Here is a 15,119-nt window from a genome sequence, read left to right on the forward strand (position 1 = left end):
ATGAACTCTCTGCCTGTCCTGTTCCAGCCAAGGAGGCCACCTATGAACTCTCTGCCTGTCCTGTTCCAGCCAAGGAGGCCGCCTATGAACTCTCTGAACGCTCAGTCTTGTCTATCAACCCCAATGCTCTGTCATGAATCCTGTCCATGGACTTCCGTTCATTCACCACCAGAGGTCACCCTTTCCATTACATTGACTCTGTTTGCACACAGCTGTTTCATATCACTCACTCACTATATAACACCCACTCACACAACCATTCTCCGCTGAGTATTGTTTAGCCTGTACCCCGTTCCGAGTCTCTGTGTTTCCTTGTTTTGCCTTGCCTTGCCTGTTTTCTCGGTTTCTGATCTTTGCCTGTTTTCCTGGATTTTTCCCTCTCGTCTCGCCCCTGTGATTCTGTCTGCCGATCAGTGACCTACGCTAGCCCTAGGACTATTCTTGTGTTTTGCCCGCCATATACCTGTTTGCCATTGATCGACCCTGCCTGTGTTTGACCACTTCTCTTGTTAAATAAAGCTTGCACATGGATCCGCACGCCTCTCGTCTCGTCAGCCCCGTGACACCATTATAGACGGTCACTGACATACTGTAGGAGCATAATGCCTCATAAGACTAACATCACTTAGGCCTTCTGTGCTTCTGATCTGTATCCTGACATCTGTCCTCATTCTGATTCTGCGTGATTAGTATATAGCAATATAACAACCAAGTTGCATATTTCTTCAATTAATTATATAAAAACATTCATTTTATTTTCGGTGTTCACATGTTTGGGGTTGGTAAGATTTTTTTTTAATGTTTTTGAAAATCTCTTATGCTCATATGCATTTATGTGATCAAAAATATAATAAAACAGAAATATTGTGAAATATTATTACAATTTAAAATAACCGTTTTCAATTTGAATATATTTTTAAATGTATTCCTGTGATGGCAAAACTGAATTTCAAGATTCTTTGAATAGGAAGCTCAAAAGAACAACACTTGCTTGAAACAGGAATCTTTTATAACATTAAAAATGTCTTTACTAAATAATGCATCCTTGAAGATTAAACAAATTAATTTCTTTCAAAAATAAAAGAAATTAATAATAATAAAAAAAACAAATGTTTTTGAAAGGTATTTGGAAAAAAACATGCTATTCCATGCTTACTATAACCTGGGTTGTGTACTTTTCCCACAGCAGGTCTGTGATTTTTAAATGCATTTTCCAGATAGAAATGTGTGTTTCACTACTGTAAAGTGATGTCACTGATGAAGCTCCTCTGTGCACGGCACACAGACCTGACTAATTGATAATGGAATTCATTATTTTTAATGATCAATTACTTTTGATTAGTTAGTTTAGTAGCGTAGTTATATAAATAAATTAGAAATAGTGTAATTATTTACTTACAGCAATGGCCCGAAGTCTCTCTTGCTGTGACAAAGCCTCCGACATCCTGCAAAAAAGCAGTGAAATTACATTTTTGTTTAAACAGCTGACACAACAGGAGTAATAAGGATCAATTTTCATTTACCTGAAAATATAACATTTAGTGTATTTTTTTGTTTCATAATGCATGGCCAGATCCCAGCCTGATCTTTAGACACACAGTTCATTTCATTTTAAAGACCTTGTACGCTGCTATACCTGCAAATCTGAACTAATGTCTTGTACACGTTCACGATGTATTATAGATGGACCCTGTTTTATGTCTCCGCATGCTTTGCTCCTGTAAAATATGAGGCTAGTCTGTCAAGAGTGTTTTGCACTTCTCTCCTTCGAGGGAAAACATGTCGATGAGAATCGATAAAAGAAGTGGGCAGCTCTTTTTCTCTTCTCAGAAATCAAACTCCAGATATGAACCGATATATACTGCAAATCTTTTTCACAGCAGCGGAAAACACCAGTCCAACAGTGATAAAAGGAGAAGTTATGAATGGCGTGCAAATTTCAAGACTGTTAACAGTCCTTTGCATTCCTCACTAAATTGATTCCAGAGCTCCAACATAAAGCTCAAAGCCAAAGGAAGACCAACGTTGCTGACTCCAATAGTTCTGTAGGACTTTGATATGGGTATGAATACTGTAAAAGAGAAACCAAAACTCCTCTTTGCATGTATAATATGGCAGAAAAGTTAAGCCAGTGTAATATCAATACAAAGCAGTCCAAACAAGGCCCTCCATTTGTGATTATTTGTTGGCTACATTGATGAGCATCCTGTGAGGCGGCAAAACATACAATGCATGGATTGAGGAAACTTACAAAAAATATCAAAGGAAAAGGGACACATGGATAAAAAAGAGGTCAACCATGGAATGGGAACATGGGTAGTGGATAGCCATGATTAACCTGGCACAATGATGTCTTTTGTCAAAGCCTGTTTTACTGCAGGCTTCTGCGCTGGTCCACAGAAAAAGAGCTTTCTCTCCTGGAAATGGCTGCAGGGGAGAGTCATTCAGCTGATTGGTGATCTCAATGGCCCACCCGAGCAAAGCCAGTCACATGGTCACTCCCTCACAGGGAATGTTTGTCGATATGTTATCTCTCTCTGATTTTAGACCTAAAGTATCACTCACAATGGAACTGATCATGCAAGATAAAATCTAAGCAATCGCTTAAATGATTTACTTCTGTACATTCAGACCAAAGTAGTAACTGTCGACCGATGGAATAACTGTTGAACTCAAAGTCACCCCAGACCCACTCCTCAGTATAAAAACACTCAATGTTGCATTAACACCTGCATTGTAAACCACTAGTGTAGATAGTCACAAATGCAGCACTTGAGATCACGCCGAGGATGATTCATTGAGTAAGCCCACTCATGAAAAGTGAAGCAACATGGACGGTAACAAAAGCGATGAGCAGCAGGGATAACAGTTGACAAAACACGCAATAACTATTTGCTCAAACATATGTGTGTGTGTGTGTGTGGAATACAATGTATACAATGAATTATACAAAATACTGTTTAATAAAAATAAAGATTGCGCTCACAAAACCAATTTGTAGTGCTGAAAGCGTTGTTTAGTTGGGTTTATTCAACTAATCTGCAATAAATTTCACTAGCTCTAAAACTCTATGCAAATTAGTACAACACTGCATCAGTGGTTTAGGAATGGAGAAATGAGGAGAAACTCTTTGAAAAGTTTCAACACCATGCAGCCATTTCCTTTCGCCACATCTCATTGACAGCATTGGAAAAGCACTTGGGAGTCCAGGAAAAACACAGCACTGGCCAGCTTTATCCAATCTGTGAAGTCTCCAGTGTGGGTGCACTTATCTTACAGCTTGTTTCCCCTCTCTAGTCCACTGCTGGGCAACACACTGAAGCCATGCTGTGACCTTTTCACTGGTTCAATCTCTGGCCAACAAAAGTGTTTAAAATGCCAAAAGTGACAAAGAGCAGCCAATAGATAATCATGGCTAGATTTCTATAGAGAAAATCAAATTTATGAAAAAACATGCCACAACATCAACCAAAGGCTTCTTTTTGTGTATATGAAATAAACTTTGGTGTGACAAAAATGACAGGTCCTATTTATGCATTGTATCCCAATTACAAAGTACAATGGCTACGTTTACATGCAACCAAATAATCCGTTTGTAAACGGATTGACGGCTCAATCGGACTGAAAAGCCTTCATGTAAACACCTTAATCGATCTGATTGAGCTCGATTGGAATGAAATTTCAATCGGATTGAAGGGGGTGGTTTATTCCTTTTCTAATACGATTGAGAGTGCATGTAAACACTCGATCATACTGAACCCCGAAACTGAAAGGACTGCGCATGTGCAATGACGCAGAAATAGCGTAATGACGTATGACGCACGGAACGAACGGATCTTCCTTTTGAATAAAGTGTTGTATAAATGCGTGTCCTGTCATTATAAAACTCTCCTTTCACTCGGCAACTGTGAAGTGGAGCAGAACAACCTCCCACCAGTCCTTGTTTTGGATTCTCATCCACAGGCAACCTGTTTTGGGTTTTCATATATATATTTCACATATTATGATCCATAATATGGATAAATATTCATTCTGCTGTTAAAAACAAATAAAGAAACAGTGTAGGAGAGTGGTTATTATGTGCAAACAGCGAGAAACTCTATATTTGTGCAGTGTGCACATGTAAAAAAATAAATCAAATTCCAATTTGAAGCTTGTGACATATAAACGCACATCAACCCGATCACTTTATTTAGCGTTCATGTAAACACTACATTCAGATTCATCAATCGGAATGAATTCAGTCTGATTGAACCAAAAATTGTGCATGTAAACGTAGCCAATGACAGTTACAACAAAGCAGGCCCATCTTTATGGTGATGTAAACCTTTCCTGAGAGTCCTTTCTTGGTAGATTTTAATGGCTTGTAGGATATATAACTAAATTTTAAGCCCGCTAGCAATTCATGCTAGCAATTCATGCCATCTGAAGGGATTCTTGTTACTGCAAACTGCAGATGTTCAACCAGTTAATTTGTAATGTTTCTGTAGAGAACTTTAAGAAAATAATCCAGACTAATCTTAGAAAATTTCTGGTGGTGGTTGAGAAACAAATTAGTGGACATTTGACACTTACAAAATATGCATGTTCAAGAAATCAAAACTTATCCTGTAAGAGCTAAAAAGGCCACCCAACTAAGTCATGAACACAAATAGAGTTACATACTAAGTGCTATTTGATTGCAAGGAATGTGGGAGGGAGACTTGAGAAACTTCAACGTGGATTTTGAGAAGGTCCAGACTGACTAGTAAAGGACGGTACCAACAGTTTCAAGCACTCCCTTTTTTCTGAGACATGCCATGAGCCAGGGCCCAACCAACCTTGGGGAGAAGAAAAGGAAGGGAGGATACTAACTAGGGATGCACAGAAATGAAAATTCTTGGCCGAAGCCAAACAAAATTAAACACTGGGCCGAAGGCCGAATACCGAACACGGTTTTTCAATTTTTTCCCCCCAATTGCATAAATGAAAAAGCCAAAATGTGCTTTTTACTGTTTTGTCTTGCTTTTCAAAGAAAAGAAATAAATGACAAAACAACAATTTAAAAATATTTAACACTGAACATTTTAACATTCTAGCAGACACTATACCAACAAAGCACAATTTAACTTAAAATTAATAAGTTAGTAAAAGAATAATTTTTGGCCATCAGACCCACTTCTTGAATCAGGCATGTATTTTTTTTTTACTGTACAATTAAAAGCAGCCTTGCTGAGAAGAGACTTCTTTTAAAACATTAGAAAATATTACAGATCCTAATTTGAACATTATGTGTGAATGTTATAATAAATGTATTAAAACAGAGCTGTTGTAATGATTATTATCATTATTATTGTCTTACTTTTTATTTATTTTACAGAACAACAGTAAAATTACAATACTAACATTTATGAATGTTGATAAGAGTTCTTGCTTTTTCTCAACTTTTATTTTCGCGGAAACGTGCAGGAAGACCTCAATGCTTATTTTTGTTGACAACAGATTTATAAATGTGTCTCATTACGAATACGTCGTACGTATCGCATTGTCACATGCCTTGTAAAAATTCATAAAAATGTGACTGAGCAACTGACGACTGTATCAGCGCAGATTTTCCTCGCGCTTTGGCCTTTGAACCCTGGTTAACAAGCAGATAGCGCTGTCAGAATACATGTAATGTGCGCGTGTATTAGAAAACATAACGTTCTGCAGTTTATTGACTAATTGTTTAAGGCCATTTCGCGATTTCAATCATCATACAGTAACCAGCAACAATCACCCCTTCCTCTTCTCACTGAAGACATGCGATGCAGTCCTAAACAGTCTCTCTCTGTCGGTGCTTGTAATGATTTTTGCGTCTTTCTCCGACAGTTTAAATGCTTCCACACTGCTGACGTGTGTGCTGCATTATAAAGAGTGCACGACTCTCACTCTGCACTGGTTGCTATTTGATCGCGTCACATCATTGTTCGGTACAATTTATTCGGTCTTTCCGCTTATACGGCCGAACACCGAAAGAGCTTTTTTTGCTATTTTCGGCTGAATAATTTCGGTTGCGGAACATTCGGTGCATCCCTAATACTAACCTCCTAAAACTGTTAGACCATGAGTGCATATATATTTCAAACATATAGAATGTAGGTCACTTTTTTATAGCTGTTACACTTCAATAGTTTATCTTGCTGGAACCTTCTGGTTTTTAGAGATGACCGTCTTACAATTCATAAAATTCAAGTGGATTTTTCACCCTAAGAAAACGTAGTCCATAACCACTTCATCCAAAATATTTCAATGGACATTAGCTGTGGTGAAAAGTCTCCTCTAAATTGGCCATTTGTGGAAAAAAAGTCATTAAGTGTGCACTTGTGTTTTGTAGCAGTCATAAAGATATTTTCATAAGATCTGGAGTGAGCAGGAAGGGCTTGAGTAAATGAGGAGAGTCTGTTACGGGCTATTATCTGCTAGAGTTCTGATAGAGAAAGGAAGAGATATAGGTGAAAGGTTAAAATATCAGTGACAGTCCAGAGCTGTTCAGTTTTAACTGTGTCAAATCATCGCAGCTATCAAGAGTCCTTGCTGCTGGATGGCTACACCCATCAAGTGACAGACCCCATGTGACCACACAACTAATTGCATAATACCAGACGTCATATTTAAGCAGCAATGTAAAACATATAAATGCACTCATGCCACTGAGTAATGTATACACTGATGGGGAATTCTTAAATGTAATACTAATTTTAAAAAATCTAAATGAATAAGAATTTATTTACGTAGTATTATACAGTAAATTCTTCTCACAGGAATGTGAGCTGGGGACCCTGGCAGATAAGGGTTGCTGTGTTGAAAAAATGCATAGATATTTTTTGAGTCCTTATTGGAAGCTTGTTTACTGAAACATTTAAAACAATTTTGGTCTAAAATTTGTGAACAAGTTTTAGTAGCTATTAGTAGCATATTCTCACACAGCAGCTTGACAGTTATTGATGACTATGTGCAATTTATGCTGTGTACATTATAAAATGGATACTGTAGCTGCAGTCCTGGCTTATATTGTGGAATACTACAGGCTACAGAAATATAGTGACAGCTGTATGTAAAACACCTGTTCATAACATCACTGCACAGTCAGCATAGAGGATCATCATTGTTGTTGCATAGTAAAATTATGCTATGTCACAGGGCCTACACTATATCTCATAGGGGGAGCATGGCACATGTTAATGAATGAATAAAACAATGTTTAATGAACATCTGTGAAATGAAACGGAAGAAGCGACAAATTATTTCGTCCATATTGGGACATACATCCAAGCATAATGGATTAAGCCTGGACTTGGCGATTGAACGCGAGCTTGCAGTGGCGGGGTTTAAGCAGATGAAATGATTGGAGAATACCTGCATGTCACCAGAGATAAATCTGTTGTTTGCACCGGAAGGTCCAGTTATGGCATTTTAAATTTTTCATTAAATATTACAAGGTCAAAAAATAAAATGAAACATGCATCAACGAATTGTTCACAAAATCTGTAACGATTAATTAGAAAACCGAGAGGGTATTTTCGAAATAAACAAAGAAACAAAGGCGTAGTTTGATGACGCCGTGACTGAGTGTGGAATCATGGGAGTTGTCGTCTTCATCCCCACAGCCGACGCAATCCGATGGGACTTGGGCAGAAATCATGTTCATGGATGAGCTAATGATTTATTAATGTCGTAGTATGAAGCAGGGTGAGGCTGAAATCCGTCGAAGCGAAACGAGGCCGCTGAACGAGCGTGGCAAACGGCTCGAAAGCAGCGGAACTTTTATTATGCCAGTCGACCGCTTCCGCTCCTTCCGGTCGTGAGTATGTGGGGAAAAAAGCAGTGCTGTTTTATCATACTAGATACGTTTGAAAGTTCTGTTATAATGCTACTCTGTGCGGTCGACACCGGTCTATTAAAACGCACAACATAATAAAGCATCTTTGGTGTTTTCATGTTTTCTACAAAACAAAACCGGAAATTGAGGGGTTATGACGTTATTGGCAGGTGACACAATGACACTATGGACACGGTCCCTGTCACTAGTTAAAATAGCTTATTTCTTTGGATTTAAACATTCTTCAAAACATTTGGGATAATGTAAGTACACAAGTCAGCAAAATATATAACACTGTTCTAGTGGTTTTTGGATATTTTAATACAAAAAAATCGAACATATTGTGCCTTTAATATTTTTAATTCGTAGTAAGTGTACGTTTTGAGAGATCCTTTATCAATACCTCTCACATCGTATTGCTTAAAGAAAAATGTGAAAGACCTTCCAAGTATTATTAACCACAGGCCTTGTTTTAATTATAAATTAAACTATTCTAAATACCCATAAGAAATTCCCAAGGGTATCTAATTCTCTTATTCTAAAGCTAAATTAAATTAAGAAATAGGGATGCACCGATATGAAAATTTTGCCCGATACCGATAACCGATTATTCTTTATTTTTGAAAGCCGATAACCGATATGTTGGCCGATAAATCTATATCCAAATTGTTATATACTTTTTGAGAGCCTGATTACAAAAAAGGTCTCATCATTAAAAGTCACATCCCAAACAATTCAACATAAGCAGCCTAGTTTGAACGGTGTACGTTTTAAAAATATTTTTACTCTCCCATTACCAAATTTAGTCAAAGTCTTACAAATAAATAAAATAATGCATAAATAATGCAAACAAGTCACTGGACATCATTACACGTGTAAAGAATCAAAATGAATGCGCCACAGATCAATAAAACGGAATAGCCTCTGCACGGACAATAATTAAATGATTTTAATTACTAAACCATATTGTTGATGAAAATAATAAGAGAAAAATACAGAGAAAAAGAGAAAAAGTGGTTGTTGTTATTAATAATGTATCAATGATTTTGAAAATAACAAATTAATACCAATGTTTTAAATAGCAGCCGTTGAGCTGCACGTGCTGAAGCTGAAGAGCTGAATGAACATGGTAAACTGAAGCGTTTTGCTGGCAGCTTATTTAACTCAAGGAAATGCATCCTGAGATTAATATTAATACAAAATAAACATAATATTACAACTTATATATGTACAAAATGACGCAGTTATGGCGTGCTATAGTCAGAATGTGTGATCCTGTTGTGGATGCGCTCTTCCCATATCAACGCGCTGAAACACAGCAACTAAACCCAAAGAATGCACAACGTTTTATTATAATAATGTTCTCATTAGAATGTTATATACACAACATTCCCAATCATAGTTATTAATGTTGTGCACTGCTGTTTTAGCTGCGTGCGCTGAGCTAAAGACGATCACCGGTAAACTGAAGCGCTCTTTCAACTTAATCAAATGCATTCTATATGAGATAAATCAGATATACATCAAATAAACACAATATTACAACGTACAATTGCACAAAAGGCTGCAAACGAACAGCGCGCATCTGAAGTGTCTCTGAAGGAAATAATGCATTATTTATCGGCTTTAAGATATCGGCCAAATTTTCTTATCAGGCCGATACCGATAACAGAAAAAATGAGCATTTATTGGCCGATACCGATATGGTGGCCGATATATCGTGCATCCCTATTAAGAAATCCTTCCAGAGAGTTTATGTGGTTCTTCTTCGTGAACTCTTGTCATACCCAATAGGCTATAACATTTGCACAACTCATAATAATGCACTGTAACTTCTAGAGCACCAATCCTAATTTCAGAAGAACCTCATTGATTTTTTTTTTGATCAACCTGCTTTGGTGGGTCCAATGACCTAGTGTCTCAAATATTCATAGGAGCGTAAACTTGACTGACAAAGCTTTAGCATTGGATATGTACCAGAGTTGATATCCACATGAAGGGGGAATCGCCGTCCAATGTGCGTCTTCTTATTCTCCACACAAAACGACACATTTCACAACTATTAAAGATGAACTATTTTTCTTAATATACAACAAAACGCGTCAGAATCCTGTCAGACGTGAAGCGTATTTGATTCCACACGCGGGGAAATTAATTCACATTTGAACGTTTAAATGGCCGAAATCCAAATGAATACGAAAATATCTTACATCATATGCTGCTAAATCCAGGTCCACACGGCCATATTGGATCATCCCGCCCAGTTTCATCAGTATATTACTAGATGTGGTTCTCCCACACCCGAGCACGTACTGTACCACGGGGATGCGCTGCAAAACGCACCAGCGTGTTATTGGGCCATTACAGAAGATACTAATGCTGCAATTTATGTAAACATATGATGAAAGACATAACCTTTAAATAGCTTATTAACCCACCTGTACTCCCTGCGAAAAGGAAAATGTAACTTATCTCGCACTGTTACATTGCAATCGGTTGTTGAAATGTATTCAAGACATTCAGACGATTTAAAGCGCCATCGCAATGCCAAGACTAAAGCATAACAACAAAACAGAGGTGTCAGGAAACGAAAGACAATAAAACCCGCAGGAAAATAACAATTGTTCTGAAATGAATACTTACTCAATGGTCAGACCGTTCCCTTTTGATAGCGAATGTTTCTCTCGCGCACGCTCAGAAGAAAACAACCCCCCCGCTCGGAGGCGTAAACGATATAGGCGATCAATATGACTGGGCTACTACTTTCTAATGATGGCCATTAATTCGGTGACTCTCTCAGGTTGCAAATTCAGCTCTTGGCGGGGACTTGTGGTCTCTGTTTTCCGGCGAGCGGCGCTCAACCCGACGGTGAATGTGTTCTGGCGTCCCTTTGTAGCAGCAGCAGACTCTCACATGCTTCAGGATGGAGAGCGCGACTGTTGACTTCACAGCAGTCGAGCCTTTGTTTCCCGCGCGACAGTTACTCCGCGAGCGTGTTAAGGGCAATGTCTGACTTCTCCTCCTCCTAGTGAGAGGAGATGCTTGATCCGCCTCCCTCCGGACACTTGAGGGGCTGTATAAACGATGTAAACACAAACTCAAAGCACACGACAGATACATTGCAGGTTTACAACCATATTGTAGCATTACGTTGTTGTGTTGGGGATTTTTTTTATTTCCTGTTATTGTTTGTGTTTACATGTTACCATTAACTGTTCATTAACCAATTCTCATTCCTTTATAAATAAAGTATAATTTTACACCTTTTAAATGGGAAGTTAAGGCTTTCAGTTCAGTAGTAGCCTATTATACAAAAAAGGAAGTGAATCAAAATATTTGCCATATCAGAAATCACACCCATATTTTTATTGTACACTAAAAAATGCTGGGTTGTTTTAACCCAACTTTGGGTCAAATATGGACTAACCCAACTGTTGGGTTACATTTTTCAATTACATTTTTAACCCAAAAGTTGGGTTAGTCCATATTTGACCCAAAGTTGGGTTAAAACAACCCAGCATTTTTTAGAGTGTAGCCTAACTCTTTACTCTTTTCATTTGTTAATATTACATTACTTAACATGAACTAACAATTAAAATACTTTCAAAGCATTTCTTAATCTTAGTTAATGTTAATTTCAACATTTACTAATATATGTGACCCTGCCCAGAAAACCAGCCATAAGGGTAAATTGTTCGAAATTGAGATTTATACATCATATGAAAGCTGAATAAATAAGCTTTCCATTGATGTATGGTTTGTTAGAATATTTGGCCGAGATACAACTATTTGAAGGTCTGGAATCTGAGGGTGCAAAAAAATCGTCTCAGGTTACGTATGAAACCCTAGTTCCTCAAGGAAATGAGACGCTGCGTCGGAAACGCTAGGGGAACGCCCTTCAGCATGACGGGCTCTGAACCTCATGTGTAATCAGACCAATAGATGGGCGAGACGTCACGCGGGGGACGTGATGGCCAGGAAGCTATAAAAGCACGTGCGGTGAGACCAGCGTCGGCTTCTATGAATGAAGCAAGCGCTGGCAGGTACGCCGGAAGTATGGCACCGAGACGCAGCATCTCGTTCCCTCAAGGAACTAGGGTTACATACGTAACCTGAGACGTTCCTCTTCAGGAACTCGAGCTGCATCGGAAGCGCTAGGGGAACGCGACTGCCCACGCCGCCAGACTTCTAAGTCTCTGCCTAGTGTGGAAGACTGCACAGCTAGGGCGAGAGAACAGAAGAGCCAGGAGTGGCTAGCATGTCTAGGTCATAGGACCTGACGAAGGTCAGGGGCGTGGACCATCCCGCGGCGTCGCAGATGTCCTGCATGGAGACACCTGCCAGGAAGGCCTCAGAGGCCGCCACACTTCTAGTAGAGTGAGCCCTGACCCCAAGAGGCGAAGGGAGATCAGAGGACTCATAGGAAATAGAAATGGCATCCATTATCCACCGCAGCTCTGTGGACGTATGCGTCCAGTGCTCGCACTGGACACATACAGGTAAGCTTCTGCTGGTCTGGATCCCCTAAGGGACGAGGAATGAGGGCCTGGAGCATGACAGGCCGCGGTGTAGAGGAGGGGACCTTAGGAACATACCCCGCTCGCGGGTACAGAAACGCTTTGGCCAGACCGGGCCCAAAGTCAAGATAAGAAGGGGCCACTGAAAGGGCCTGCAGGTCCCCACCTCTCTTGAGAGAAGATATCGCCACAGGAAGGTAGTTTTGATAGTAAGGAGGCGATCAGATATCTCCTCAATAGGCTCAAAGGGAGGCCTACAGAGAGCCTCTAGCACCACAGCCAGGTCCCACATGGGTACATGAGATCGTACCGGAGGCCTCAGCCTCAGCGCACCACGGAGGAAACGTGTAACTAGGGAGTGTCTGCCCACTGACTGGCCACCAAGAGGGGCGTGGTAGGCCGCAATAGCCGCCACGTAGACCTTCAGGGTGGAGTGGGTCAACCCTGCGGAGAAACGGGCCTGCACGAACTCCAGCACTGTACCAACCGGGCAGTTAACTGGGTCGAGCTGGCGGTCTCCACACCAAGAAGTGAAAAGTTTCCACTTCAAGTCGTACAGTTTCCTCGTGGAGAGAGCTCTGGATTGGAGGATGGTCTCAACAACCTCGGTTGAGAGACCGGAAGCTATGAGTTGTGCCCACTCAGGGGCCACACCCACAACTTCCACAGCTCCGAGCGGGGGTGGAAGATCATACCCTCGTGAGCGCAGACCTCCCTGGTGGTTGATGTAAGAGACCACTGCTGTGTTGTCGGTGCGCACCAACACATGGTGACCTCTTAGGTCTGGGAGGAAGAGTCTTAGTGCATGAAGCACGGCCCGCATCTCCAGGCAGTTGATGTGCTACGTGAGATGGCGACCACTCCACAGACCGTGGGGAGGGTGGCCACTCATGACCGCTCCCCAACAGGTGAGGGACGCGTCCGTCTCTAGCGTTACGTGGCGACAAGGAGCTCCCAGCACCGGGCCCTGAGCCAAGAACCAAGGTTTCCAAGGCACGTAGGCATCGCAGCGTGACCTTGAACATGCGAAGCGGGTTTCCCCTCGGGGAGAACCCCCTGGTCTTGAGCCACCACTGTAGGGGCCTCATGTACAGCAGGCCAATAGGTATCACGTTGGACGCAGCTGCCATCAGACCCAGCAGTCTCTGAAACTGCTTGACAGTCAGTGACCAGCCTTCTCTGACTCTCGCGACTGCGGTAAGGATCGACTCGATCCAAGCAGGGGACATACGTGCTTGCATCGTGGTCGAATCCCACACCACGCCTAGATACGTGGTCCTCTGTAATGGAGAAAGCACACTCTTCTTGGCGTTTAGTCTCAACCCCAGCTCTCTCATGTGGGCGAGAACGACATCCCGATGTCGAACCACCATCTGCTCTGACTGAGCTAAAATCAACCAATCGTCGATATAGTTCAGTATGCGGATGCCCAGGAGTCGCAACGGAGCCAGGGCTACATCCACACACTTCGGGAAAGTGCGGGGTGAGAGTGCAAGGCCGAAAGGAAGAACACGATATTGGTACGCTTTGCCCCCGACAGCAAACCTCAGGAACTTCCTGTGAGTGGGAAGGATGGATACATGGAAGTATGCGTCCTTTAGATCGATCCTGACAAACCAGTCCTCGGACCTGATCTGAGACACGACTTGCTTACTGCCCTCATGAGTCCTGGGCCAGTGGCGTCAGGACTTTTTGGCCGAGGACCTCTTAGTCTTAAGTACAGTCCAGCTTAGACTTCGAGGCCCCTGACCTAGAGTGTCGCCTCGACCCACTGTCACGACACTGCTGACCGCCTCAACCTCCTCAGAGGAAGAGAGGTAAGCACCTGCTCTCACTCGAGAAAATGTATTTATTTATTTTTTCCCAAGTGCCTCTGTGTATCTAACTTCTCATAGTCAGAAAAATACTTCATTTTATTCCTCAGAATTAAATGCAGTCAACAACCAGAGGGGTAAATACGGTCTGGTGAGTAATATTTACATCGAAATCGAATGACGTAATATACGCGTTGCCTCGGCAGCATACGAGCCACTCAGTCACACCAACAACATCAATCTCCTCAGAAAAAGATGGCCGCATCAGCAAGCTCTCACTCAGAGTGGGAAGAACCGTAGCGCGGGCTTCCAGCCTCGAAAACGAGTTTTAGATCTAGGGAACACGGGTGGAGATAGGACGAGCCGTCTCCAACCCGTCCACCAGATCATATGCGATTCCCACGAACTCAGTCGCCGCCGTGCCTCAGCAGCAGCGGGACTGCAATCGCAAGATCACAGGCACGGACACACTCCTCGGAGCGTGCCCGGCGAGAGCGGAGCGCTTCACAGTGGGCTTCTTTTTTTTCTCTCTTTTTTCTCTCGAGAGCCGACTGCGCGAGCTCCGCTCCCCATTGATGCTGTTGATTATATTATCAGGCATAATATGCTTGTGTAACTGGTGTTTGTGCAACTGGCGAGCTCTCTGATGCCCTCCGTATCAATCTCCTCGGAGAAAGACAGGCGGAGCGTCACGCCCTCTCCCCGGGCTTCCGAAACCCCGAGAGCGGGCGCTGGATCTGGTGGTTAAGGAAGTAGATAGGGACGCGCCCGTCTACATTCCCTCCACCGGATCCATACGCGAAACCCACGAGCACAGCCGGCGCTCCGCCTCGGCGAAAGCGGGGCCGGCACCGTGAAAAAAGCTAGTGAAAGCTCTCTCCTCAAAGAGAGCCCTCTGAGAGCGAAGCAAGGCAGTAACAAACGCTACCAAAACGGCCGTCAGCTCCC

At 41.8% G+C, this 15,119-nt stretch overlaps 1 protein-coding gene across 2 annotated transcripts in view; it reads right to left on the reverse strand.

Annotated features, from left to right (window-relative positions):
- The window catches only part of palm1b (paralemmin 1b), a 27,371-nt gene extending 16,508 nt beyond the window's left edge, over positions 1-10,863 (reverse strand). The window contains exons 1-4 of one of the 2 annotated variants that reach the window (XM_016295074.1): positions 10,484-10,863; positions 10,279-10,393; positions 10,051-10,170; positions 1,400-1,445 (exon numbers count right to left, since the gene is read on the reverse strand). In XM_016295074.1, coding sequence (XP_016150560.1) covers positions 1,400-1,445; positions 10,051-10,055 — 51 coding nt within the window. In that variant the 5' untranslated portion in view covers positions 10,056-10,170; positions 10,279-10,393; positions 10,484-10,863. The remainder of the gene's footprint in view (positions 1-1,399; positions 1,446-10,050; positions 10,171-10,278; positions 10,394-10,483) is intronic. The other variant, XM_016295075.1, reaches the window with a different exon arrangement.
- Between the last annotated feature and the right edge of the window lie 4,256 nt (positions 10,864-15,119).

This window comes from Sinocyclocheilus grahami, unplaced genomic scaffold, assembly GCF_001515645.1.
Source record: "Sinocyclocheilus grahami isolate Dianchi unplaced genomic scaffold, SAMN03320097.WGS_v1.1 scaffold329.1, whole genome shotgun sequence".
NCBI lineage: Eukaryota > Metazoa > Chordata > Actinopteri > Cypriniformes > Cyprinidae > Sinocyclocheilus > Sinocyclocheilus grahami.